This window comes from Agelaius phoeniceus, chromosome 12, assembly GCF_051311805.1.
Source record: "Agelaius phoeniceus isolate bAgePho1 chromosome 12, bAgePho1.hap1, whole genome shotgun sequence".
NCBI lineage: Eukaryota > Metazoa > Chordata > Aves > Passeriformes > Icteridae > Agelaius > Agelaius phoeniceus.
In genome coordinates this window covers 6,129,150-6,157,007 of record NC_135276.1, presented here as the reverse complement: position 1 = coordinate 6,157,007, position 27,858 = coordinate 6,129,150, and the positions used below count along the sequence as shown (strand labels likewise).

General features: G+C 41.7%; 1 protein-coding gene across 1 annotated transcript in view; it reads right to left on the bottom strand.

Annotated features, from left to right (window-relative positions):
* Positions 1-16,420: 16,420 nt before the first annotated feature.
* The window catches only part of ADAMTS18 (ADAM metallopeptidase with thrombospondin type 1 motif 18), a 77,641-nt gene continuing 66,203 nt past the window's right edge, over positions 16,421-27,858 (bottom strand). Inside the window, exons 19-23 of the mRNA XM_054640593.2 lie at positions 26,464-26,668; positions 23,797-23,988; positions 23,236-23,448; positions 22,081-22,228; positions 16,421-18,465 (exon numbers count right to left, since the gene is read on the bottom strand). Of these exons, the coding sequence (XP_054496568.1) occupies positions 18,350-18,465; positions 22,081-22,228; positions 23,236-23,448; positions 23,797-23,988; positions 26,464-26,668 (874 nt within the window). The 3' untranslated portion in view covers positions 16,421-18,349. The remainder of the gene's footprint in view (positions 18,466-22,080; positions 22,229-23,235; positions 23,449-23,796; positions 23,989-26,463; positions 26,669-27,858) is intronic.

Here is a 27,858-nt window from a genome sequence, read left to right as displayed (position 1 = left end):
GCAATCAAAAAATTCTTAAAATATGAACTTGCTTAATTAGACATATCTACACAAATTAATATTTTGTCTAGTGTTGACAAAAGTCATCACATGAACCACAATAAAGTACCCAGAACTGATGAAAAATGTAACATTTATTGCGCAGTTCTCACAGGGCAAGATGGATTTTTACATTTATTCAGTGACTCTAACTGTGTTCATTCTTTGTTGGTCCACATTTACTGTTGACCAAAGTGGACTCATGGCTGTTGACATGTATAACAAGATGTGAGGTTTTTATCTAACTAGGTTTATTTTTTTTCTAAGCAATTGGATGGAGCCCTGCAAGTTGTGTGCAATTGGAAATGACCTAAGGTTTGAAACATGATCTTTACTTGTTGTTCTTGTGAACTGCAGGCTACACAAATGAGACCGAATGATCCTTTATGTCTTAGTTTGATCATTTAGGTTTTAGTTGTTTTGGGGTTTTTTTAAGCTTTCTCAGGCACTGCTTGGAAGGAATCCAGTTTGTGTGATTGGTGTCTGAAGCCTGTCTCTTGATAATAAATATGATTAGGTCTTCTCTGTGCCTCTTGTTTGTTTTGTTTCTGTCATTTACAGTTGTTTTTAGCAATCTGTACATTGCTCAAACAGCACCAGGTGTCAATTCAAGCATTTTTACTTAGGCATATCTGTGTCATCTGATCTTCTAGGGCAGGGACCATAAAAGGGTTTACAACATTTCTGTGAAGGGGATGTTTTGGGCTTGCAATCTCTGCAGCTACTTTAAATAAGTTATTTGACTTCTTTGTGTCCTCACAATGTGCTGGAGTTGAATTGCCTGGAGTTACACACACCTGGTGCTGCTGGGCAACCTTATCACAGTTTCTGGATGGTTCTCTCCCTCTGTACAGCAGTTATAATGAATACTGTGTAATGAAGCATCCCTCTACTGATTTGTTTTTATTAATATGGCCTAGAAAAGTGACAGTCAATATCATTAAATATTTTTATCCTTCTTGGATAAAAGTAGCAGAGTGGATATTAATTGAACAAATAAAAAAGCTTTATGAAACATTGTTATATAGATATCTATGTACTTGTTGGGCAGGCATTGAATCAGCTCACCTGTGATATGCCTCACAACCCTTGCAGCAACTGCTATGCTGGTGTAGAAAAAAAAAATTCATATGCAAGTTATTTCTCTCAGGTTTGTTGCTCAAACCTCTCATTTACCATCTCAAAACAAGTATGTTTCTTTGTGAAGCTAAATTATGTTACTAGCTTTTTTATTATCATTTTTCACTAACTTAAGAAAGCTTCTTCATGCAATAGACTTCAGTAAAGATGTTTGCATAAGAATTATGAGAGCAAAAAAGGTTTAGAAACTTTCTTACTAGAAAAAAAATTGCTGTGTTTGGGTTTTTTCTCTTTTTTTTTTTTCCTCTCTAAGCAATTATTTTGTTGTAGTACCACTGTTAGTTCCTTGAAGCTTTTTCTGGAAAGAGTAATTCCATCATGATCATTTCCATATGTTTTGTAAAAAGAAATAGCTATCTGTACTCAATTTGTTTCCACAATGTGAATTTAAATATTCATGATATATTTAGCATGGACACAGGTACGAAGTGTGTCTTTATGCCTTGCAAATAAATGCTTTTCCTGTTTTCTGGTCAATTCCATGCTCTAAGTCTATCTGAGACACCATTCTGTTGAAATCTTAGCTGACATGTTTTCTTTTCTGCCTTTTTATAACATTTCATTGGTCTGGGTCTTAAATTATAACACATTCCTCAGTCTGATTTATTTTGTTATTTTATTTTTTAAACTGTGTCATCACCACAGTCTCCTAATATGTACAGAGTAAAAAAGAAAGGAACCTAGAGCTTTTTTCCAACCTGTCTTCCAAAACTGGCAACACCAGGCAGGAGACTGGCATTGGCATGTACTGTTCTCCAAATATTCTCCAGGGTATGCCCAGTGTGAGGAGCCCCTGGTCTGTGTAAAAATATCACAACCAGTGACTTTGACAGATTTCCTCAGGGAATCTGAGGACATAGAGAAATTTTGTCTAAATTCTGCTGCACTCTGACCATCTGGGTGTGGGATGGTCCTGTTGGAGCCAGGGTTACACTGGCTGTGAAGACTCAAATGTCTCATTGTCACATAGTGAGACACAGCTCACGTTTCCTGTTGCCTTTTTCAGAGAAGAGAATGTTTCTGTTCTGAGAAATGTACTGGATTTTCCTTCAAGTGTTTCTGAAGGAGGAGGAAAAAGGCATTACACTGCCATGTAGGCTGATTTCCCAAGCCCACACTTATCTGGCAGTAAATACTTGGAGAGGAGTAAGATGATGTTGTGAAAGTAAATCTTTATACCTCAACAGATGGCAATAAGCAGCCTAAATATGAGGTGAGTGCATCAGATGTTTGACTTTACTCTGAGAAGAAGACTTATGCAGTTATATTCTACCTGAAAAGGAAATACCTAAATACCTTTCCTAATCTAGATCTGTGCCACATTAACTTTCAAAGGCAGACAAGATCTCTGTTGCACTCTGACGTAGATTATTGGTTCTCCTGAGCAGGAGGCATGTAAAAAGTAACAAAAGGGAATAGGCTCCTATTGAATTTACCAGACAAGTTGATAAATTTCATGTGAAAAGGGAGGTTGGAAGTATAAATATGTTCTACATCCTTTCCATGACAGGCTATGGAATATTTATTAAAAATGGAGTCATAAAGCAGGAATAATCTTCCCCATGACCTCACTGTGACAAACTGGCTTTCTAATTCTTGCTGAGTGCTGATTATTATTTGGCTAACACTCTGAGCTGAAGATGAAGCATGTGTTAAGTTGCAAGAATTCTTACAAATAGGCTGAGCTAATTCCAGAAGGGCAATTTTAAATACTCATTCATTCTTTTACTTGTTGGAGTATTTTTTCTTAAGCACATGCTGAAAACCTTGAGGCAAACATTATAAATGCACTTGCCCATTTAAGCATTGTGCAGTGCCTGGTCCAGGGAAGCAGTGGGGTTACTGGGATTGGTCACAGGCTAGGAAAGGCACTTTCATTAAACACCTTTTGGAGGTGATAACGCTTATGAACTTGCTTCAGTTTTTATTAACTCAGAGAGGATGCTGCTGGTGAAGGCAGCTCACAAATACACTATAATATGAAGGAGTTAAGGGGTTCCTTGTTGGGTTTTATCACCTCACCTGCAGGAAGCATTTGAACTGTGTTTATGGAGACTTTGCTCATGGAAAGAGACAAGGATCCTGCTTCTCATAGCAGTGCAGCTGCTGTGTGTATATCTCTAGTGCTTTCAGAGGCTTGGGGAGAGCTACAGTGATCTCACAGGCAGAAAGATGAAGTCATTAATTGAAGAGTTTTGCCATCCTTCATGCAAGGTTTCCCCTGTGGATCATCCTGATTATTCCACCATGACCTGAATTAAGCCTAAGGTACTTCTGGTGTGTATTTGCCCTTCAGAAAAGAGCCCCCAGAAGTGTCTGTCTGTAATCAGAGCATCTCCTCTCCAGACCAGAACCAAAGCCAGCCCTCCTGGTGTGCCTGGCACAGACTCTGCTCTGCTGGGGTTTCCACTGACACATTTTAATCCAGCAGGCAGCTCATACCACTCAGATCTACCAGAACAATTGTCTCGTGGTTCCACACCTGCCTTGTGTCCCATGATGTGTTTTTCCAGCCCCACCTTTCCCCAGTTCCTCCTACACAGCAATGAGCTCCAGCCACAGCACCTCAAAAAGGTCTTTGTTCCCATGTTTTCAGGGCCTGCTACTGTCAGCCTTTTCCTGCTCTGTTCCACAGCCCTCCTGATGTGCAATTATAGCAACAAGGGGAGAAAAGGTAAAAGCTTTACAGGCAACTGCTACTGAGCAGCAAGGATAGCACACTTCTGAGGATGGTTGTTTATAGCATTTCTTCTGATAGTGTCCAAAAATGTATAAAGGAAGGGTTTATCATTCCTTTTGTAATAACCTAAAACCTGTCACTTGCTTTCAAAGATTTTGGATGTGACATAAGACTTTCTCCAGAAGTTATTCTACATCTCCCCATAAGGTTGGTTTCTGTGATACAACAATTCACTGCTGAAATTAGGACCACTGGGGGAGATCACTGGAGAGAATTGTCTCACACGGAGACTGTAAAACATCAATGGAATGAGCAAATACCTCTTTTAAGTTCTAGATGAGCTGTGGGAAGTTTTTCTTCCTATGAAATTTCACAGACAGCTTGAATTTGAATCTCTTAAATCTGTGAAAATGGAGACAGAGGTTGGGCTTTTTTTTACCTCACCAAAGTATGAGACTTTCTTCAAAACTAGGTAGGCTCAGCATTGAGCAACACTGACAGAGAGAAATGCCATCTGCAGGCTCACTAATGGGGTTCATTGGCTCTGTCCTCTGAGCACTGCATTTTTATCAATGCAAGCACTCCACTCGTGCAGGCAGTGGGAGGAAACAGCAGCTCCATCTGAACTTCTCAGGTAGGTCATCCTTCCTCCTGGTTATCAAAACTGTGACAGCTTCATGTCTCAGAGGTTATTTGCATGAAAATGGAACAAATCAGTTTTTTTCTAGCAAGTAATCCAGCAAATGTAAGGGTTTGTTTCTTGTGTTTTTGATATGGCTTTGCCCCTCAGGCATGTCCTGCTTGCAGATCACCTCTTCCCAGCACATGCTGCATTGGTGTGGTTGGTGCAGCTCAAGTGAATTTGTCAAAAAACTCAGGCAAATCCTAATTATATTTGTGTTCTTGTGTATCTCATGTTCACAGGACAACACAAAAAAAAAAAAGCCATAAAAAAAGCCATATACTTTCCTGCTACCATTGGTTACTCTGCCACAGGCTGTCAGTATGTCAGATTTGAAAAAATTAAAGCATAGTTAAAGAGTTGCCAGTAAACATTTGATATTTTAGGCTTGGGAGCGTTCTGTCAATGTGCAATGTGATTCCTGTAAAATGGCTTCACTCTGACATCAGAGGTGAATTTCTAGTATTTCCATGCTTCAAGTTCCCAGCAGCTTCAGTTGTATTCCCATGTTCTTGCCTGCCCTTAAAATTAAAGAATAAACCTGCAGTTAGTTCATCAGGGATAGAAACAATAATATAACCCAAACTCAGGGTTATGAAAGGTCAATGAAGACTTATAAAGGAATGTTCTGTAGTTAAAATCTGGGAAGCAATAAAATTCACCAAACTGTCCTATGCAAGAGAATTCATGGCTGTAGTTTTGCCAGTCTGCTCAGGGTATTTTCCAGAGGCTTTGGGGGATACCAAGTTTCACTTTACAGGGGTTGTTCACAGGAGATGATGGAACATCTCTTTATAAATTAGAGGACCCTGGAGAGATATGTTTGCTCTGAATCATTAAAGGTTAAACCCACAATCACAAAATATTCGATCAAGTCCTGCCTTATTTTCAAACCACAGAAAAATGGATGCAGCTTAATGGTTATTCATATGAGAAGTCTGCTATTTTTCCAAGGGTACACAAAGCTGATTGGCTTTCAGTTCCTTGAATCCTTTCTGTCCCTGACAAGATCTTTCACTTCATACAGAGGAGCAATGGTATTGAACAAATTGTCAAATTAACAGAAGCCCTAGAACAAACCTGCAGCTATGCCTGAACCTATCACCATTGTTTCTACAAGCTTCAATTCTGCAAAATCTTACAAATTGTTTTACATTCTTGTAATTCTGTAATGTGTTATGGCCATTAAGGGGCACTCCATGAGGTGATTCTGCTGACAAGGTTGTGTGAGAACAGAAGATCATGGAGGAAGAAAAACAACAAGCTCTGAATCAGGCTTCACAGAGAGATGTTCCACCAGAGCAGGTGTCTGTCAGGAACAGGGCTCCCACACTTTCAGAGACCTCTAGATACATATTGGGAGCACACAGACACACTACTCCAGGGGTTAGGTACTTGGGAAGACTTTTCCAGGGATCATCACTGAAAAGATTTTAAATACACAGTGTAGAAATTAGCGTCATACATACCTGAGAGAAAAATGTATCTGCATATTTAACATAGAGGAAATATATTTTATACATCTCCAAGAAGCAATATCTTCTTCATGGTCTGACTGGCATGAATTTTACTCGTGCTTCAGGTGAATAACAGCAAGAATGATCTGTTCAGACAGGAATCTCAGTGCAGCCATGGCTTCAGAGTCAGAGGAACTGCTGCAGGTCTGAGAATTTTGATAGCTGTGATCACTTGTATGACACTGCCTTAATACAACAGCACTGAGTAGCTCTGCCTCTTTGGACAAATTTAATATACAACTTTTAATCTAATGTCATTGCCTTTCTCATAAAGAAAGAGAAAGTCTTGTGATTTTACTAATAAGTTCTGTGTGGATATGTGTACTGAACAGGAGGAATCATGAAGGCTGTGGAGACTGTCCATTTAAAGAACCTTGTGTGTATTTTAACAATAGGTGGATGCGTATTGCTGGGTAAAATTCCTTGCTCTATTAGAAAGAAGACAAAAAATAAGCACAAAAACCCAGCATGGGGGAAGACAACTCCCAGCACCGAGCTGGAAACCTCAGAGGCTGTGGAAGTGACTGGCAGAAGTTCAGGCCCAAATGTCACAGGCAGCACCTGCAAGTGCTGAATTCCAGCAGCAGGGAAGTGCTGGGAAGCAGTGGCCATTTGGGGGACACTTGTGGGTGGCCTCAGGTGGAGGAGAAGGATGACACTGCAGTGGAGACATTTCAGAAGGTTTATGGGCTGTAAGTCTGTCCAACAGCTGGAGCTTAATATTGTAAGTTACAATTTTCCAGACTCCTTGATCAGGCATTTAGAAACCAAGCAACAAACAAAACACAAAACAAAAAAAAACATTCAAAAGTCATTGCAAGATCTAGAATGACCCCTTGAGATGTCGCATAAAACACTGCAGTGAACACAAGCCATTCAGGGCCAGATTGAGGCTTGTGACACTTAATGATGTTTAAACCCATAGCACACACATAAAAAATATCAAATCAAGAGCCCAGGCTTAAAAATGCTCAGGGTCAAGAAAGGAGAAATCCCACAAGAAAGAATTGCAGGACTTTGCTAACTATGACAACCAATATCTGTTATGCTGAAGTGGATTAAATAATTCTAGTATTTGTAAATGACTCCTTAGAGCAAACTGGGTGTCGACATAATTTCAATTCTCAAGGAGTAATTTACTGTAAACTATTAATATCTATGGCTAGGAACTGGGGAGGTGAAGGACTGTGCTTTAGAGATACCCCAATTCTTTAGTGCCAACACCTTAAATATCTGAGCTGCAAGTGAGACACTGAAAAGTGCCTGAATCTTGTCTGGGCACTGTCACAGAACACCATGGCAGCAAATCCCTCCCTGGGTACAGAAAAGAGGAAGAAGGAAGTTTGAGGAGGCAGCAGCCTGAATTTGTCAGGATCTCTGCAGCTGGGGTGGAGCCACCTTCCATCTGGGAATGCCCTCGGGCTCTGCTGAGCTGCCATCAGGATTTAGCCCCTCTTGCCCTCCAAGGAAGGCAGAGAGATCTGAATTCACATGCCACTTGCTGGGCTAAGAGCAGAGCTGCTGCTGGCTGTGGGAGTTATGATAAAGGGGTTGTAATTCTCCTCTGGAATGAATAAATAAGTACTGTTTCTGCTCCTCCACAGATTTGGTGTGGAACCTCTGTGCATATATGCAGCTCGTACACAAAATCACACCATATGTGCAGAGCGGCTCTCTGGGGTATGGAAAGTAAGAAATCAGTAAATGGCCACAGCCCCACATGCCTGGGGCGTTCAGAACCAGAGCTCTGAGGGCTGGAGGACAGCAAATTCTTAAGGAAGAGGGAGAAACTGGGACACAGGAGCAGCAAGCAGTGTGAAAGGGAAAGGAAGGGAGCACAGCATGGCACCTCAGTGTGACTGAGTGTTTTCTGAGAGCCGAGCCACGTTGAGCTGAGGAATATTTTGAGTGAGACCTAATTAAAATCATCTGGCCCTCATGAGAGAGGTTTCTTTTCCTTGCAATTATTTTGTGTGTGTGTCAAGGATATTTAATTAGGCATGTAGAGCTGATGTTTCTAAGAGGAATTCAAAACACATTCATAGCTATTTTTAATATGTTATTACATTGTTAGGCTTGGGGATTACAAACACTTCAAGTCCATAAGAACAAAGAAACTGTATGGCCAAGTCTGCAGCAGTGGATCAGGACTGACATGAACTGTAGCCCAGGCAGCTCTCTGTTTTGGTAGAGTTTTGGGAGGCAATAAATATCTAAGTAGAAATTCTACAGCATCCCAAACAGAGAATCATCATCATCTTTTGTGACCTACTCACCCCCTTGCACCCAATCTATGGCATACTGAAGCTGGATGGAACTTTGGTGAACCACAATTTTGACAAGGTTTTCCACTAGTATCTTAATTTTTTTGTTTCAGATTATTTTTTTTGAAATTTTCCTTTCAGTGATCCCATTTATAACTAGAGACCATCTGGGAACTTCATAGCAAAAGGCAATTTAGCAAGCAGTGGTTAATAGGTTACCACTGGACTGATGAGGTGCTGACTCTGGCTGCTTCATTATAATTCCACACATTCTGTGTCCTTCTAGCACAGGGATAAATTTGCATGTTGTGGCTCTGTGAATACCCAGAGCATGAGACAATAAGTGTGTAGCTTTATCAGACATCTCCCTGGGGTAATTTTCCAGAAGCAAACTCCGAAAATCATACCTGAATATTTTTTCTGTCGATCCTTACATTAATGATTCTATGAATCACTCTATCCCTCCAGACTTTGCCCCTTTTTTTATATTGCATGATGTCCATCATGTCCTGTTTTCAGTCAATAGAAATGTTATGATTTAGCAATGGGTACATAAGAAAAAGGTGAGGTGTGTATATATACACACACGCACACACCCACACACATCTATAAATAAAACTATACACATATACTTGCTCTGAACAAAATTCTGAAATTCACTAAAACATTAGGCATGTTTTTCAGTGCTTGAACTCTCCCCTATAGCATTCACATTCTCTGAACAGAGAGAGACATAATTCTCTCTCTCAGGATTTTTTCCTGAAGAAGCACAGAAGGGAAAACAATTTTTATCTCTGCTTGCTCCTGGTGTTTTGCACCAGTGGAATGTGTTGGGAAGGTTGTTTACCTGAAGTCAGTTCTTAATTGGATTCTGGTGGACATTGTTTATGTTAATTACCTGATCAGGTCCAAGCTGTGTCGACTGTCTGGTCTGCAGACAGTCAGGAGTTCTTCAGTTAGTTAGAAGTTAGTAACTAAGCATGATATAGTATGGTGTACTATAGCATAGCATAGCACAGTACAGTATAGTATAGTATCTCTCTTTAATGTAATGTGGTATTATTGTAACAAAGTATAGTTCTCATAAAGGGAGTGTTCAGAATTCCATCAGCCTTGTAGTCAGATGCTTCATCATTCCCGTGGTGGGGGTGCCCTGCAATTTCAATACTGCCCCCAACATTACCTTCAAGAATCACAAAGGGATGATAAATCTTATCTCACAGCTCATTAACTGGAGCACCCTTCTGCTCTGCTACTGCCCTGACTGAGGCAAAGCCCCTCTGCACTCATGGCAAAGTTTTGGCAGTGTTTTAGCACTGCGTTTGTAGAGTAACTCCAGCCTCTGTGAGAATTCACGGCATTTCCTTGGAGCTGTTATTTTCTCGCTAAACTCACTAGGTGGCTGTCTAAGAACACACATGGGCTGTGCCCTGCTCTGTTCTTGCTGCGTTTCCCACTGGGGCACTGGAGAGCATCCTCTCCCCAGCCACGGCAGGCACCGGCTGCCACTGCCAGGGCAGGGCTCAGGAGACCCAGCCCCACACGCCCTGGGCACCAGATCCCTTGGATTAAACCAGTTTTGTTCTCCAAGGCAGAATTATGTATTTATATCAACCAAGTTCAAACCTTGCTTGAATGAGTTCCTCACAATTTTTCAAATTCTATGAGGTATTTCTAGGAGTTAGGTAAAAATAGGGAATGAGGTGCATAATGAAGGCTGCTTTTTTCTTCCAGTAAACTAGGGCAGTGAGGAAAATCAACTTCCAGAATCTGGAAATCCTGGTTTACATGTGAGGGGACAGACTGAGAAAAGATCTGTACTGTTCACTGAACATTCTTGATGTTCAAGCCCTTGTTGCCAGATGTGGTTTAAGTCTGGCCTGTGTGCACTGATGCTGTGTGGTTATGAATCCTTTAACCTAAGGGAAATTATTTCTGATTAAGATGAGAATTGAACCCCAAGGCTCAGGCTGAGCTGAACTTTGGGAATGCATTTCAGTTTTCCAATGCTTTTCATTGGAAACCCTGACTTGTGAAGGAAAGTATGCATGGATCTATCTCCAGTCCATGTGTCATCCTATTGTCTTCAGTTCCACAGAATATAGAGCAGGGAATTAGACCACACAGCAATGAATGCATCTCTCCAGAGCACCTCTGGATCTGACTTGCATGGTTTGTGCTCCTCTGGACTACCCCACAAAGAGGAGGCAGGGAATTGGCAGTGTCTTTGTCTCTTTGCCTTACTGGGATTGCAGCAAAGCTGAATTGGCACATGGGAATGATCTTAATTGCTTATGCATGGAGAAATGAGGGAGAGGATGGGAGAAAAGAAAGGAATACAAATATTATCTGTACTTGATCAGTTTTTTCCCATCACTGTGTTTTTAACAGGATACTTGCATTCCATGAAACAATAATTCTTCTTTTAGTTCAGCCTTGTTGAAAAACCCAGATTTACCTGACACTTTAACAGTTTTCAGTTGGAAACGGTGACATGAGATACTTAGTCTGAGGGCTGGGTCAACTCCATATCTTCCAGAAAATCTCAGACTGTGAAATAGTTGTTTCCTGTCATCAGGACACCAAATGCTGATGTACAACTCTCCAGTGCCTTCTGGGAGTTGTAATTTGCTTGTTCTCTGCCCAGCTCTGGTATTTTTTGGCACCTTGCAGCTACACGATACCTTTTCCACGTGGAGATAAATGCATAGTTTTAAGCCCTCATTTGCCATAAATCTTAATTTGCATATTTCAAATTTAGCTGAAATAATAACAAATTGCCAAAATGTTTTTGCCTGGCCGTCAGGCAAGTTTGAAAGTTAAATTCTTGGCTCAGAGTCAGACGGATTAATATGAAACGCTAAAACATGATACTGGAGCTGATCAAACCGTGCAACCTACACCTGAGGGGAATTTTTCTCATGGAATTCATAAAAAGGTCCTTATTTTCTCTTGATTAGATCTGACGGTTAAGGTTTGAATAGAAAGCAGCAACTTTTACGTGGACAGCAGTGGGAGCTTTACTGTTCCAAAGCCATAACTTTTAATCAGTGCAGTTCCCTGTCAAAGTGGATTATCCCAGGACACTTCACAACCCACTCTGCTCTCACCCCCCAATGGCTTCAGGGGGGAGCTCTGGAACAGGAGGAGGGAAGCAGTGAAAAAGGGAATGCAATTGTCCGAGAGAGACAGAGCTATGTGCCAAAATGTCTGAAGGTTTCAGGACAGTATGATTCTCACATTGTTGTTACTTTATTTTTTAATCAACTGCTGTTTTTAAAAAGGCAAATCCACTGTTTGCCTTCCTCTTCTGTGTTATTAGTGTGCCGCAGTAAATCAGTTTGGAATCTGAGGTGTAAACTCTCCTTTCAAAGAGTCCTTTGGTAGTGGAGGATGCTGGCTGGGATCCATCCAGTAGGCATGAGGTTCAGAAGGTTAATGAGAAGTTCAGGGAAGAGCGTCTACAAAAGCCAGCACCAAGAACAATCCAGTTCTTGCAGCACTCTCTTGTTGGGCAAAGTGGGATTGTGCAATCTAGGAAGCTGGGGAATTACTTCAGTCTGGCTGTCTCCTGATAAGAAGACATAGCACATAAAGAATAGTTTGGGTGTTTTTTCCACCTTAATTTTGTTCCTTACATAAAACAAGATCTAGATAAGCAGTCTGTAATACATCTTGTATTATATCTTGTATATATATGTAAGTGGATGAATTTGAATAGCAGTTTCTAAAACTGCCCTGATTAGAGGAATCTCTGAACTAAAAGAAAAGTTTTAGTCTCCCTCTAAGTCACGATCTCTCAGCAGATCAGGGCTGCCAGCAGGATGATTACACATTAACACCAGGACCCACAGCACTTGCCCTTATACAGAAATGAGGTGTGAATTGCTTCTGCCCTAAATAAAATGAACCATTTAACCAAAGGGGATACTGGATATAGTGATCTAGAGAGAGGTGGTTAAATGCTGAAGGTGATCACTGGTTTAGTAAATCCTGTCTCTGACCACAGCAGGCTGCTATGTCACAGGTATAGAATAAAAAGAATGAATTTAAATAGGATCCACTCTTCTGTTCCAGTTCTCCTTTCCCTTCCTCAGCAAAAGTGAAGGACTTGCAAAAACACCATCTGCCACCCTACAGGAGAGTCAATGCAGCAGGTCAAAGATTCCAATTCACAGGAGATTCTAGAAGAGGTTAAAATACGTGCACCAATACCCAGAATCTCTCTGGGATCACCCTATTGAGGCTTTCCAGTACCTGAAGGGCTCCAAGAGAGCTGGAAGGAGACTTTGGGCAAGGGCCTGGAGTGACAGGACATGGGGGAATGGCTGCCCACTGACCAAGGGCAGGGATAGCAGTTCTGTGAACTTCTGTATCCTCTGGTGGAGATTTTTCCCTGGTGCTCTCACCCAACCTGCACTGAAGCATGAAGGCACAGGTGCTTTAGCTCTGCCTTACTGTTCACAGCACTACCTTACTATTACCTTACTCTGCCTTAGCACGTCTTTAGTAGCAAGGCTGGTGAAGCTGGGCAGGATTCTCAACAGTGTGCAAGTTCTAGGGTGGAGTCACTGTGCTAAGGAGCAAATGGCATAGCTGATGAGTGGGACAGATGTACAGCATGTCTTAGAGAGCTCAGTGCTTGTACCAGCCTGTGGGAGCTGCACTGCTCTGCTCCCCAGTCCATGTGCCAAATGTCACACAGCTCTGCTGGAGGTGGAGATTAACAGGCTAATCCTGACACTTGATTTTACCTGAGCAATAACCTTATACCAAGTTCATGATTTTCATTAAAAGTCCCATTGCAACTGAGAAATGACAAAATAAAAAGTCAGCATTAGATGTTAAGTGGCCACAGGACACGAGGCCAGCTCAGGTTTGTGTGACATGGTCACTTGCACCCTCTGAAAGCCTCAGTCAATAGCTGGATGCTTTTCAAATGAGATGTTCCAGTTTGTTTATACACAATTTTGGGTTTGCAACTAGTAGTTTGGAAGTGGACACCAAACCCTTCCAAGTAAAGTTGTGGGAAATGATACAGTTTGATGAAGTATATCCTATATTTAATGGGAAAGAGCTGTGTTTACAGCTTGTTACTGTCCGTGTTGGTTGATTTTTCCTCATACACCAGCAAAGCCCAGGCTTATGGAAGTTCTGGGCAACTTGGCATCTGCAGTTTATTTTTACAAAACCTGAGCTGATGAGCTTTCTGCTGACAGGCAGTATCTCTCTAAGAGTGAAATGTTCTGATCCACTTAAAATATCAATGGAGAGAGCTATACAGTTAAGGTCTTTGGAAGTGAACATTCCTTTAATAGATATCCTGACTATTTTCAATTAATCTAAACAGAGACAGTAGAGTGACATAGATGGTCGTCAGTAAAGGACCATTATTTCCATGGAAGCAGAGTGTTGGTAGGGCATTCCTGCTTTGGGGAGAATCCCTTCAGTTTGTGCTATCAGACAGAAAAATTCAGATGTGATGATTTGAGAAGGTCCCAAAAAACAAAATTCTTGTGTGTGCTTTCCTCCAAAGTGTCTTTGGTCTCCACAGGTAAGAGCTTCAGAAGTAAATATTTCCCATAAAAATCCATTTATAGTCCTCTTTAATGGGCTTTTTTTTTTTGTCAGCTTTGCTATGTTATTATGAAAGGATTAGTGAACATTATCACAACAGAACATAATGAATTAATGTTTTGCAGCCCAAGGGATACTAAAGATCTGTCATTATTTGCAGTAGGCACACAGCAGTGTTGAGGCTGACATGTATAGCTTGATTTAATGATTACAAAGCCTGGAAGTTAGAACTTAGCTGAAGGTTCCTGCTTCCATTGGCAGAATCCAGAAATTATAAAACAGGTTCTGTTCATGACTGAATAATTCTTATTATTGAATGGAAAGTACATAAAATATTTACTAGCTTGAAGCATAGACCCCATAATAGATGTTTTTCTTCAGGGAACATAAGGAATACTGCATTTGATGTTACTACATATGGTGAATTGAGAAATTCAGATTTTGTCTCTAGCTCAGCCCAGCTGGCAGATGTTTGCTCCCCTTCCCTTAGCCCTGCCTGGTGTGTGCTGGCTGCTGGAAGGCCAGAGTGTGTTTCTGATTCCCTGTGCTCCAGGCAGGGGCTGTGGCTTCCCCATGGCACTGGGAGGCAGATGCTGTCAATAACCTTTGCAGGGCTGAGGATCAGCTTGGTCCCACTGCCCCTCTGTCACAGACTGTACTCGTGGGAAGGGGAAGGACTCCAGAGTGTGATCTACATCAAAGGACACATTCCAGTCCAGCCTGGACCTGGATTTGTCCTGAAGAGCAAGGGAGGAAGAATACCCACAGTGGTGGTGCCCAGTGAGCAGGAAGCAGGCAGGGAGGTCAGCTTGATTTGGCTGATGTTCATACAGTAGTGCCTGGGGAGGAATTTAAAGCATCTCCTGGAAGCTGCATCTCCTTATTTCAGGACTTTTTCAGCAAGATGGAGGTTTACTGCTTTGCCAGATCCTCACTCCTCAGTCCCCAGTAACTGGCAGGTGAGTGATTTCATGGATTTCCCTCCTCTTGGAACAGTCCCTATCTTGGTTAGGACTCAGCACTGAACGTGCCTCATTTTTGCTTTCAAAGCAGCGTCAGGATAAAGTTCCTCAGCACTGTTCCTTCAGATCTCACCTGCACAGAGCTGCCTTGGAGATGTCCTGCACTGTCCACACAGACAGTGAGCCACCAGCAGCACTTTTTCTCCTAATGACCATGAACTCCCTAAAAACGTGATCTTTTCCTTAGTTTCTTGTGGCACACTCAGGACTCTGAGCCCCTCCTGACCTGTGCACACAGCCCTGAACACAACGGAATCCCAGTGACTCTGTAAGGCTGCACTTCAATTACAATAGAAAGAATAATGTTAATTTATTTTCTTGATGCTTTTGAATGGGATTTGCTGAAAAATAAAGGAAATATGGGATATGGATCATGTTACCATAAAACCACATGCAGTGAAACATTCATCTGTCTCCAGCATTTCATGTCTTCTGGGCATCTGAGAGAGCTGAGTTTGATTTACACAATCAAGCTATTCATTAAATATCTGTTTGAGTTTGGGGCAGATGCATCCTTTACCTGAGTGATGAAATCTGACCACAGGAAATTGATCTATTCCTTTGTGAAAAGACCCCATTCTGCTTTATAAAGTGAGCCTTGCAGCAATACACTTCCAGAAAACTGCCAAGCTTTGTGTACCAAATACCGTTGTAAGGGCTCAGCAATAAAACAGTTATGAACTTGGGGGGGATCCAAGCACACAATAGCACATCTTTATGCAATATTTCCTCTTTCAACATCCCCCTCCAACACTGTAATTCACTGACAACCATCGGTTCATTTGAATTCCAAAATTCTAGCCCCAAACACTAAGCAGTTTATAGTCTGAATTCCTGTGTGGGCATATTAATTACTTAAATCACTAGTCCAAATCCCATTCCAAAGATCTCTTGCTGGGAGTCCTTCAGGAGCAGACTGATCTATTATTGCTTACTGGATTGTACTGTGTGTCAGAGGCATCTCAGTATTTCTATCAACAGCCCTCTGGATATCTGGCTCTTGTGAGAGCACTGAGTGGTTGTGAATGAAGGGAAAAGCACCAATATACAGTTGGAGAATATATCTGAAACGATCAGTGAAATTATACCCTCCCTCCTAGGGATTGGCTTGGAAAGTTCTTAGCCAGTTTTAGAAAAATCAAGTGTCCCCAGGCAGATGGGAGAGGCTGTAAAACCTCCTGCTGTGTTGAGTGAGGCTCCTTATCTCCAATACCACCTTGCAGATAAAGACAGGGAAGAATCCTGCTGGTTTTGGGATACACAAATTCCCACTGTCTTTGCTGAGAGGAGCGACAGCTCAGGTTTGTCTTGCACATGTATTGTTGTGTATTTTAGCTTTTGTGTTGTCATACAAATAAAACCATGAAGTTTTGCTCCGTTTTGCCTTTTTGGGCCCAATTTCCCCATTACACAGCAGCAGAAAAACAGGATAACCTTCTCCTTATGGGACAGCCAACAAAGATGCAAGGGAATGCACACAGCACTTGTAACACTTGATGTTTACTTATAACCTCCATATTTTATTCATGAATTTTACAATTCCAAATATAATGAAACAGTTAGAGTATTTTATTACAAAGCTTATAAAATAATTAAATATTACACTTATAGTTTTTGCTTTTTTTACACCATAATTCATACTTTGTGACACTACCATTTTTCTTTCCTCAGTTCTCACTTAGGGAAGTGAGCAAAGAAATATAAAGGAAAAGCTATGCATTAATAAATTAATTATTTTACATCAAATAATAAAAAGGACACAATTATAAAAACAAAACAAAAACAACCTTTTAGTTTTCCTAGAAAAAAGGTTATAATTACACAATGTCCAATATCAAGACAGAGTAGTGTAGGTTGAGATATGTTTCCAATCATTTCCTAAAGTAACACAGAATACATGTTTTTAATTTAAATTGTTTCAGAAGGAACTGCTAATTTTAAGTGACCACTGTCTGGCATTAGTGCTGAGCTGGCTAATCCTACACTGAAACCATACTTTAAAAAAACACTCAAACTGAACTACATTCATCAAAAAAAGTTGTGGGATAGGGTGGAATTAGATAAATATGTCCCTCATAGGCACTCCCCAGAAAATTACAGTAGGACACAGCTCTGTCTCGGAATGGGTTTGGCAAATAGGTTGGGGTTTTTTCAATGCAGAAACCTTCTGAATGGCACCATTTGATACATGGTGCCATCAAACATCTCGATACTGAACGGCCACAAATATCAGCATTTTTACAATTCTTTAGTTTGCTGGTAGATTCTGAATTAAATACAAGTATTAGGAGGGTGTATAAAAATAGAATTGACTTTTATTTGGTAAGAGTGAATAATCCACTTATCTTTTCATGCTTTTTTTTTTTGTGTAACGTGAATAAATAACTGTTTAGAGAAGTTCAGCATGAATTAATGGACTGCAGTATTCTTGTTATTTGCTTTGGGTAATGGATGAATCAAAATTTGCAGAGAGATTTGAGATTAGAAGGAAGACATTCTTCAGTATCTTGGCATTCAAACAATCTAGCTTCTGAAACAAAACTACTTTAAAATATCAAGTTTAAAATTTAAAATTACATATCTAATGAGCTTAGAAAGTTGAAAACATAACCATTGAGCTCAATCAATCTGAGTTCCTTGAGTTAGTTGAAATATGCAATTCTATTTTACTTGTAACACAGCAACATTAAAAGTCCAAATATTCTACTGCTGCATATTTCTAGGAATACATTTCAAGTTACTAGTTACACCTCTGAGTTTCTACACCAAGCAGAAAATGAATTCTTCAAAAATTATAAAAAACATTAGCATGATGCACAACTTGCTTTTCCAGCAGCAAGTCTGGTAGAGAAGCACCATAATATCTTTGTAGTGCACTATTTACTTCTGGTGGCCACACGTGTGACACTGCCTTCTCCAGCCCTCAGCCATGGATGTCCCTCCAGGGCAGCAAACAGCTTCCTCACCCTGGGACAACAGTCACAAAAAATAGCAAAGGACACGCTTCTGATGGTGTGCTCTGTCCTGCTGCCACGCTGCTTCCTCCTCCAGCTGCCAAGCTCTCCTGCTTTGCATTCTGGTAAATTAGCCAGAAAAGGCTCCCTTGCCTTAATTTCTTCCTTGTAACATGTGACAGTGCAAAATGACACTTTGAAAGAAAGAAGAACTTCCCCTTGAGTCTCAGTGTTCAAGTGATCCATAGTACCCTGTGCTTTAGTGAGGTCAGCAAATTAAGAAAAAATAAGAAAGAAACATTCCTTTTTCAACATAAATCCAACAATTACTGTACCTCAGACATTCCCTCAGAAAAAATGTCTCTCCCATCAGTGGTTTATGTGGCACCATGTCTTGCCTCAAAGCAGAGATAAATCCAACATAACTTGAAGAAGAGAATCCTGTCACTGAAGGGTTCAGATAACACGCTGCTATCAGTTCTTCTTCGTACATGATTTACAACATTGCTTGCCATAAAATTTGTGGTTACAGACACCGTGCTGGGGCACCAGATGACACCAAGTGAAGAAATCCACACAAGAAGGATCATCTGAAGGAGAGAAACCCAAGCAATGTGGTAAGACTGTGTTTTAGCAAGTCTGCAAGTCGGGCAATAGTCCCACACCCTTGTATGCCTTTGATAATATTAAAAACATGATGGGTGACTTGATTCAAAGGAGAAGAAACATGAATGAGCTTTCATCTCAAAAATACTAGTTCTTGCTTTATTTTAAGAGCCATTAAATTTTTGCCAAGAGATTTGTTAACTTGATCAAGATAGAACAAATATTATAGGGGGGTCAAAAGCTGAAGGAATTAAAAAATTTGGATCACACTTCGTAGCTCAGGAAGACAGGAGGAAGTTCCACATTAGAGGAGAAAAAAAGCCATCTGTGTTTACATCTCTGATTACAGTTGCTCCAAACCCAGGTACTCATACAAATGAGCCTACTCCATATTTGGTACCAGTTGCTGGCTGCCATCATCATCATCATCATCATCATCATCATCATCATCATCATCATCATGTGGGAGTTCACTTGCACACAAACCTCATGGAACTCAGAATGCCTAGGCCCTGCACAAAGTGCTCTGCTCTGTGCTTGTATTCCTGCACTTTCTGGAGACACTTCTTTCTCTCCCTTTTACTCTGCAGGGAACCTCAGAAATCTCTTTTCTCAGACACTTCAGTTAGGTGTCATGGTTTAGCTTTTAGGGTCTTGACTATGCCATGTTGGCAAAATCTTAATTAACTGCAATGGGAGAAGAGACTTGTTAACCATGGTTTAGTTCTCAAAAGCCCAGCTTTTCTTTACAAATACAGCCAAATTATAGTTTTCAATTAAAATCCTGTTACTCTTCGATTTATGTACAGATATCATTTATACACACAGCTCCATGGCTTTAAAAACACCTCATAGCTGCTTCTCTCTTGCTTTGCAGTGGATGCTTTATGTTTCTTTAAAAGAGGAGAGTGATTATTCATATGGGTGATTTATAAACAAATTCACCATGTCTGAGAGAGCAGTAAGACTCAATGGGGTTTAGCAAAATTTATAGCTAAACTGAAATCTCCTGCGAGCATGGGTAAAGATTTTGTTCAGCTCTCAGAACTACTGTTTACATGGTCAATAAAAGGAATTTACAAGGAGACTGAACAAAAATCTAGCCACCACTGTCTGCATTCTTAGATCAGTTACTGAGTCAGTAGATAAATGCTCCCTCACAGAGCACAGACACTTCTGCGTGTTCCATGGGCCAGGAGGCATCTCCATCTCTCTATAGCAACTTCTTTGGTTTAATCACCACTGCTCTTTTTTTATTTCCTTTTATATGATGGCAAACCTTTATCACCCTACCTTTATCACCTTAAAATTTATTTGAGTGAAAAAGAAAATAATTTAATAGTAATAGTTGTTTTAAAATGCCATTTTCCCTCAGGTTTAAAAAACATTAGCTCGTCTTTAAACTCTAATGGTAGGGAAGAAAAATATTGTTCTTGAACAGGAACTGGGGAGCTCAGGACTGAACTGCAGCCTTCCCACTCCACTGCACTGCCTTTCTGTTCTGCATGGAGTGTCAGGAGGGATCCAGCTGGGAGTTCAGCACCAGACTTCCCATTCCTTCACCTGCTGCCACCAGACAGAATTTGGGAGGGCCCAAAGCACACAAGAGATGAAAAGCGCACACCACACCAAGGAAGGAAAGCTGTTCTGATGAAGACAGGAAGGAGCTCTCCTGCCATGAAAGGGTGAATTAAAAAAAAAAAATTAGAAATTACTGTTTAAGAAAAAAAGTATAAGCACTAAGGAAGCCACGTTAATAAATCTTAAGTGTCCCCTTTGAAGATCAGAGGGCAATGCTAATATTGCAGAGGTATGGCTGAAATTGGGACCTAATCCAAGGACTATTGGAAGGAATACAAAGAGTCCCACAGAATTCAGTGGGTGGGGATCAGGCAGTCAGGTCCTTATTTCTATTTACCCAAGTATTTATAAGTTGTTTAGATTTTCATTCATTTGAAGCAGCTGGATTTACTTTGAGTTACGGTGACCCTAACTGCATCTAGAGAGGGATGGAAATGACCCAGTTTGTCTAGGAAAGTGTGCAAACTCTCCCTGAAACATTAATTTCTTGCCTGTGATCACTGAGCTGGAGCTGCGTGGCTGATAATAGAGACTGATTTGCTTCAATGTGATTCCAGCCCAGCTGGTTTCCTCTCTTTTTGCTGCTTTAGACAGAAAGTTAGAGAGCAGCAAGGAGATAATTGATCTCTAGAGCCTGAAGGCCCAGGTATAATAAAGGGGAAAGGGCTCCTGCAGATGTGAGGAGAGAGAGAAGCAGGCCAAGGCCAAAATTAATTACAGACAGTACTTCAGACATGAAATATAGCAGGGGAAAACAGAGGTGAAAGAAAAGTCCTTGCTATATCCTAACAGAAAAGGAAGTTATACAGAAACTCTGAAGTACAGCAGAACCTTTTAGGAATGTTAATTTGAAGTGTTAGGAACATTTACTGATAAAAACAGCAGAACTATTTAATTATCCCTTTTAGGACCATTTCATCTCCATATTCTTGTTTGGATTCAGGTCCCCTGATAGATGAGTCTGATAGCCTGCATGTCTCAGGCTGATGCAGCAGAAAGGTCTGCTAGGATCTCACTGGGTTTCACAGGGGTTTTGTGCACAGGGAATGCCAGGAATTGGGCAGACAGATGTGGGGGTGGTTGGCTAATGTCAGTTTACAAGATGCAGGGCCAGAGCTTGACCTCTGCTCCCAGCTCCATTACCACCTTCCTCACGCAGTCCAGCCTAGATTTTATAGAGGTTGCTTTCAGCTCTCAGTTTGAAAAAGGTCAATTAATGTGCAGTATTTTGAAAGTCACAGTTTAAAGTGCTATAGCATACCTAGATAAGCAGATTATGTGGGACAAACATGGACCTCCATGAGCATTTTTCATGCAGTTAGGAAAGAGTCACAAACAGTAATCACCCTGTAAGCAAATCTCTGGAACAGGGTAATGCACCACTCTTTGTCTGTGGTGGTGCTGAGAGAATTCCCCTTCCCTCATTCCATGTGACACAAAACCCCTTGCTCCCCCCTCCCTTCTCACATTGAAGAGGTGGAGAGATAGAGTAGACATGAAAGTGGAGACAGACCCTAATTTCATGTTCTCTGACTGCCTGTCATGCACTGGTCAGAAGCAGTAAGGACATTCTAGGTAAAGCAATTTTGGAATCCCAGGAGCTGGGTGGAATCTGGAAGACTAAAAATATATGGCAAATTCTTATTGTTTAGTTCCAAAGTTGCTATTATTCATCAAAAGCACTACCAACAGCATAGAATGCTTGTGTTTTTTGACAAGAGAGTAATAAAGGTGCAGTTCAGAACCAAACAGCATGACTTTTTCACATACTTCTTTTAACATATGCTTTTTAAAAAAAATCTCCAGTACCAGTTGTACTCCCAAGTCTGCTTTAAGAGGGCTCACTTGGTGAAGAAGAGATGCTGTTAATATCAGAGAGTTACTGTAAACCTGGAAGTCTGGGATAAAAAACATCTATAAAGGACAGGCCAGATCAGTGGTGTAGAGAAAAGGTGATGTTTGCTGGGTATAGAACTCTAAGCAACAAGCCTGCTACAGCGTCTTGAGCTGAGTTTTACCTCTTTTCACGGGGACTGGGCAGAAGTTGGTGTTGCAGGCTCTCAGGACAGCTGGTTTCTGCTGGGGCAGGCAGCCAGCAGCTGGCCTGCCCTGGCGCAGGCACTGCACGCTCCGCGTCTGCACTCCCCCGCCGCAGGTCACCGTGCACTGAGCAGAGGGAAAACAAAACCTTGGCTTCATTGCACAGACTCTGAGAGCCCTGAAAGCCAAAGGGAGAGCTTTCAAGGGCCTTGGGTGAGACTTTCAAAGCAAGAGAGGTCAGGATCAGGTGTGCTGCTGTCCACCTGTCCAAGCCCCATCAGGACCAACTTTTCAAAGATGTGTGTGTCTTGTGGTTATTTAAGGACTCAGCTGAAAATCTGGTTCCTTACTTAGACATCAAGACAGAAACTGAACATTTTAGAAACCTGTTCCTGATTGTTTGCATGGATTTCTTTTGATCTTTAAGCCTCTGGGCCCAACCCTGCTGCCTGAACACAGATAAAAATCCCATCAGAACCATAATTATGGCGGTATCTGGGGAAAACCACTATGGGTTTGTAGGAAGAGCTATGAAGTATTTTAAAATTAATAAGCCTTTTACTTGTATGTGTTTCATGAAAAGTTGTCTTTAAGATAAATGTGATCATTTTCATCTGATTGCAATTGTCAGGCATACATTGTTTCATGTAAATATTATTAAATGGGTGCGTGTCTCATTGATATATGACTCATAAAGTAGATAAGTTCCAGAAATACAGAAGCTTGTTTGCAAGAATGTAGAAACAAATACAGACTGATCCCACAATTAATCATAGTATTTAGGGAATTCCAGGCAATCTGTGCAGATGCTCAAATACACTGTGCATAGAGATATGCAGTAGTTAAACTACAGTGCACTTTGAAGAAGACTGAGAAGAAAGTGTTGGAAAATGGGTGTGGAATGTAGTGCCTCTCAAGCATGAATAACATTTTTAAGTGACATTCTTCAGTTTCAAGACAAAGCACTGAGCTGCACCAAAGTACGTGATGGATGTGGACCAGCTGCATCCCATCTCAGTGGCTGAGTGGTGTGGTCCTCCTCAGGGAATGGCCCCGTGCAGGAGGCACCTGGGGCCTGTGAGCACTGGAGGCAGCTCCTCTGTGCCATGCCACCTCTGATTGCCCATTCCTACCTGCTGCCAGGGCGAGGAATACCAGCCAGACACCATGTTATACAATGTCTGTGATGGACAGGCTCCCTTGTTGCAAGCTTCCTCTAGGCTGGTGTTTGGTTTCTTGATGTTCCTGCATCTCCTCTGGGGGAAGGTGACCAATTTCCCGTGGACGCTCTTCTCGCCGCATTTGAGTTCTCGCTGCCGCAGGCCAGGCCCACAGGAGGCTGAGCACTGCAGAGGCAAAGCACAGCTTCTACAGCCTCACAAACACAGGCAGATAAAGGGGAACTTGTGATGTGTCAGACACCCCAAATTGTGCATTGTAAAAGCATCACAGAACTAATCCCACAAAGCCCATGCTCTGTAAAAGGTAAACTGAAATATGAACCCCAGACAGTGATTAACAAAGACATTGGGGTCCATCCATCTACATCTGGGGTTTACAGCCCCTCACCTAGAATACCTGATTTTCAAACCACAGCTCAGCTGCCTTTCCTCCCCATGGTTTGTTTGTCCCTGAGCCAGTATTGCCAAGAGCAGCCAGGGAAGGCAGTGAGCCATGAAACTGCACCACTTTACCTCACTCCAGGAAGAAATCACCCACTGGAGCCGGTCATTTTTGGGACAGCGTCCGAGCACACAGGTCTGCTGGGACTCAGGCTTAGGCTCTGTGCTGCACATGCTTTCAGGCAAGATTTTCACCTTGGGAGAACCAGGACTCTTGCAGTAGACATCCCGTTTCTTAATACCTCTCCCACAAGTCTTGGAGCACTGTGATGGGAAGAAACACTTCTTTGAACTGGAGGAAATGAAAACTGGCATCATTTGCATTTTCCAGCAGAGCACAGAAAGGATGGCTAATGTGCTGTACAGCTGCCATTGGGATATAAGTAAACCTGAAATTCTATTGGTAAATAAGTAACAGCAACATCTGTGTGTCACTTCTAAAACATTGTCCTAAGTGCTTTCTTAAATGTAAGCTGTGAACTCTCTCAGCCCCCATGTAGAACAGACAAGTAATCTCTTTTCCATAGATGAGGTAAGTTGGACTTGTGAGCAAAATGCTTTTGTGAGCAAAATGCTTTTTCCCTGCTCAGCATAGTTGAAAGCTGGTCCCAAGCTCCCACCACAGAATCTTCCATGGCAAGATGCTCTCAGCTATTTGTCATTTTGTCCTCACCTTGGCCTAGAGGGATGAGACCGAGGCAGAGGAAACTGCCCAGGGAATTGATACATAACTCCACCAAAGGAGACAGATTCTGATACAGACAATGCTTAAGGAGATACTTTAGTTGCCAACTGCAGTGCAGGACGAGTCACCAGGATAAATATGCATTGCTGAGTCGTGGTTCAGTGGAACAGACATGCTGTGGTTTGCACTGCCTTTCATACAACAAAATGCCTGAATGAGCCATTTGTGAGGAAATGAAGCAAAGAGCCCTGAAATAATGCTGCCAGCTTCCTACCTTCTTGCATCCTCTTCTAACTGTCCTTTCTACTAATAATTATGGGGCATGTTCCAAGGCAGAATCACTCAGTGAATCAAATTACAAATGTCTTTAAAAGACTTCATGAAAGCACCGTTGTGTTGAGGGTGTAACAAATATCTGCATGCTGAAAATCCGTGGGTTTAATCCTTCCCCCCAAAAAATGATCTTTTCATTTAAAATGACACTGATTTCTGCAGAGAGCCTGGGTTTAGATTAGATGTTAGGAAGAAATTCCTCCTCTGAGAGTGGGCAGGCCCTGGCACAGGGTGCCCAGAGCAGCTGGGGCTGCCCCTGCATCCCTGGCAGTGCCCAGGGCCAGGCTGGACACTGGGGCTGGAGCAGCCTGGGACAGTGGAAGGTGTCCCTGCCATGGCAGGGGGCAGGACTGGATGAGCTTTAAGGTTCCTTCCAACCTAAACCATTCTATGATTCTATGATTTTACATTTTTTTTCCTCTCACCACCTTTAAGTCTGTAATATAACAGTTTTCAGCTGAATCTTCAAACCTTTACTAACTTGTGCAATAAGCCTGTTCACTATATTCAGCAGGACTGGTGAACTTAATTTTTATGGCCTTATTTGAGAATTGCAACTTGAATTTTACACCTCTTAAAGAGGAGGAAAACAGATTTTTTTTTTGTAATGGTCTTATTTATTTATTTATTTGCCTTAGAAGAAAGAAAGTTTGTAAGTGTGAATGTATTTGAAGACCTGGTTTATAAAATCTTCTGCTACACTCAGATTTTCTTCAGACACACTGAAAGAAAAAGTCCTTTTTTGAGAGTTGTGCTGGACTACTGAATAGTTACTCATCTGTTCTAGAACATTACAGGGCACTTTGTGTTCAGTTGGGGGTGCTGAGATCAAGATGTTCTTGAACACCTAAAGAGTGACAGCACCAAGAACAAAACACATAAGTAATACATTTTCCAGCTAATTGAAATTCACTTAGCTGATTGAATTTCAATTAGCTGAAAAATGTATTACTTGAATCTCACTAAATGAAGACAGAAAAATAAAATCAACATAGATCCTTTTATAAGGGTACTGTCAGCTCTCTCTTAAAACCCAGATGTGTGATTTATTTGAAGGATAATTTAATTTATCTTTATATGAACAGCATCAACAGCAGTGAAAGATGGAGCAGAGCTGAGTTTTGTGTGTTTTTAGTTTAGGTGTTTCAGTGTCAAGTGTGTAAAGCAGGGTATGCACAAAGGAATTTGCCCTCATGGCAATAGCTGCAGCAGCACTGCTTGCAGGAGAGTTACTCTAGCAAAGGCACAAGCACAGAAGTGAGTAGTCAATGTATAAATCACAAATTTATCAATCCACAATCCATAGACACATGTGCATTAATATGCAACTCTACCCCCAAATATTTCTCCATTCCTTGACTGCCTGCCATCTCTAAGAGAAGTCAATACTGCTTGGGAACTAATCTCATAGATGGTTGTTGGTGATAGAGCTTTAAATTATGAATCCAGAAGGAATTTTCCATCTGTTTGTATGTACCTAAAAGAACACCACATGCCCACTTCTGGCAAGCCCTCATGTGCCAGCTCCTCTGAAGGCTGGTTACAATGCACATTTAGTTTACATGTTTATACAAACATGGTTTATATATTATCTTCAAGAAAAAAAAACTACATGCAAAACACTGATCTCCACAAAGTTTGCTATGTTCTTTTGGGGGAGAATTTTTTGCAGTGTTTTCATTATGCCAGCAGACAAAAATGTAAGTTTTTCTCCGAATTACCTGAGACCAGGGGCCAGGGCTCCATTCGGGTGGGCAGTCCTGAGCACTGCACACTTGCACCTGAGCTGGGGTGCTGACAGGGCACAGGGAATGGGCCACCACCTCCTCTCTTTGGAAAGCCCTTTTCTGGACACACTGAATGAGACGACTTTGCTGTCCCCCTCCACAAGACTTGCTGCATGTGCTCCATTCACCTGCTGACCAGCTTAAAGGAGGAAACGTGTGTTAGAAACACAGGAGTGCAATTAGCTGTAGAAAATCAATAAAAACAGCCACCTATCAAATGTGAATTATCCAGGGATCCTGCTCAGCCTGTCTCCTGGTGTACTGGTATCTGTTCAAGCAATCAAAAAGCTGCAGTCACATGATCTATTTTCAAAGCATGGAACTTTCTGCTAGGGATGAAATACAAGTCACTCAACTAGAAAAACAAGTATTGTTTATTATAGCTTTTACCCACTAGAACCAGCTTTCCTATGAATCTGACCTGGAATCCTGAATTCCACAGGGACTGAAAGAGATGCTGCTATTGAGGCAGGTGGAGTACTTAGAAGATAGAATTAGATAAGGTAGAATTAGATAAGATAGAATTTAGTTGAGTATGTACGACTGTGTTTGTGCTGAGATACACTCCACTCACACAGGGTGACAAATGTTGGCATTTCTGTCAAACCCTACTGGCCCTACAGGTATTCATCAAAAAGAACTTGCTTGTTAAAAGCAGCAGTCCTGTCCCTGATGTCCTGAGGAAATGAAAAGGCTCTGAAAGGCTGAGAGAGCTGGGGCTGTTCAGCCTGGAAAAACAGAGGCTCCAGGGTGACTTAAGTGCATCCCTCCAGTACCTGAGGGAAGCCTGGAAGAGAGCTGGAGAGGCACTTTTCACAAGGGAATGCACAAGGAAAAGGGGGAATGGCTTTAAGCTGAAGAAGGGCAGGTTTAGATTTGATAGAAGGAAAGGAATTGTTCCCTGGGAGGGTGGGCAGGCCCTGGCACTGGGAGGGTGCCCAGAGAAGCTGGGGCTGCCCCTGCATCCCTGGCAGTGCCCAAGGTTGGACACTGGGGCTGGAGCAGCCTGGGACAGTGGAAGGTGTCCCTGCCATGGCAGGGGTGGCACTGGATGAGCTTTAAGGTCCCTTCTGACCCAAAGCACACTGTGACTTTATGATTCTCTAACTCAATGCTTTACATATCCTCAGACTAATAAATCTGGCAGACAGTTGATGCAGAATCTAAATAAAACAGAGGCAATTTAACCAGCACAAGCTGTTGGGCAATGTGTGCTCAGGCACGGGGACACTGCAGTTTACACGCCATGTCCCTCAAGTGACACAAAGTCTGAGGAGTTATTGCCAATTGCTTAGGCTAAGTTCAGTTTTGAAATGCCAGGAGCTGCTC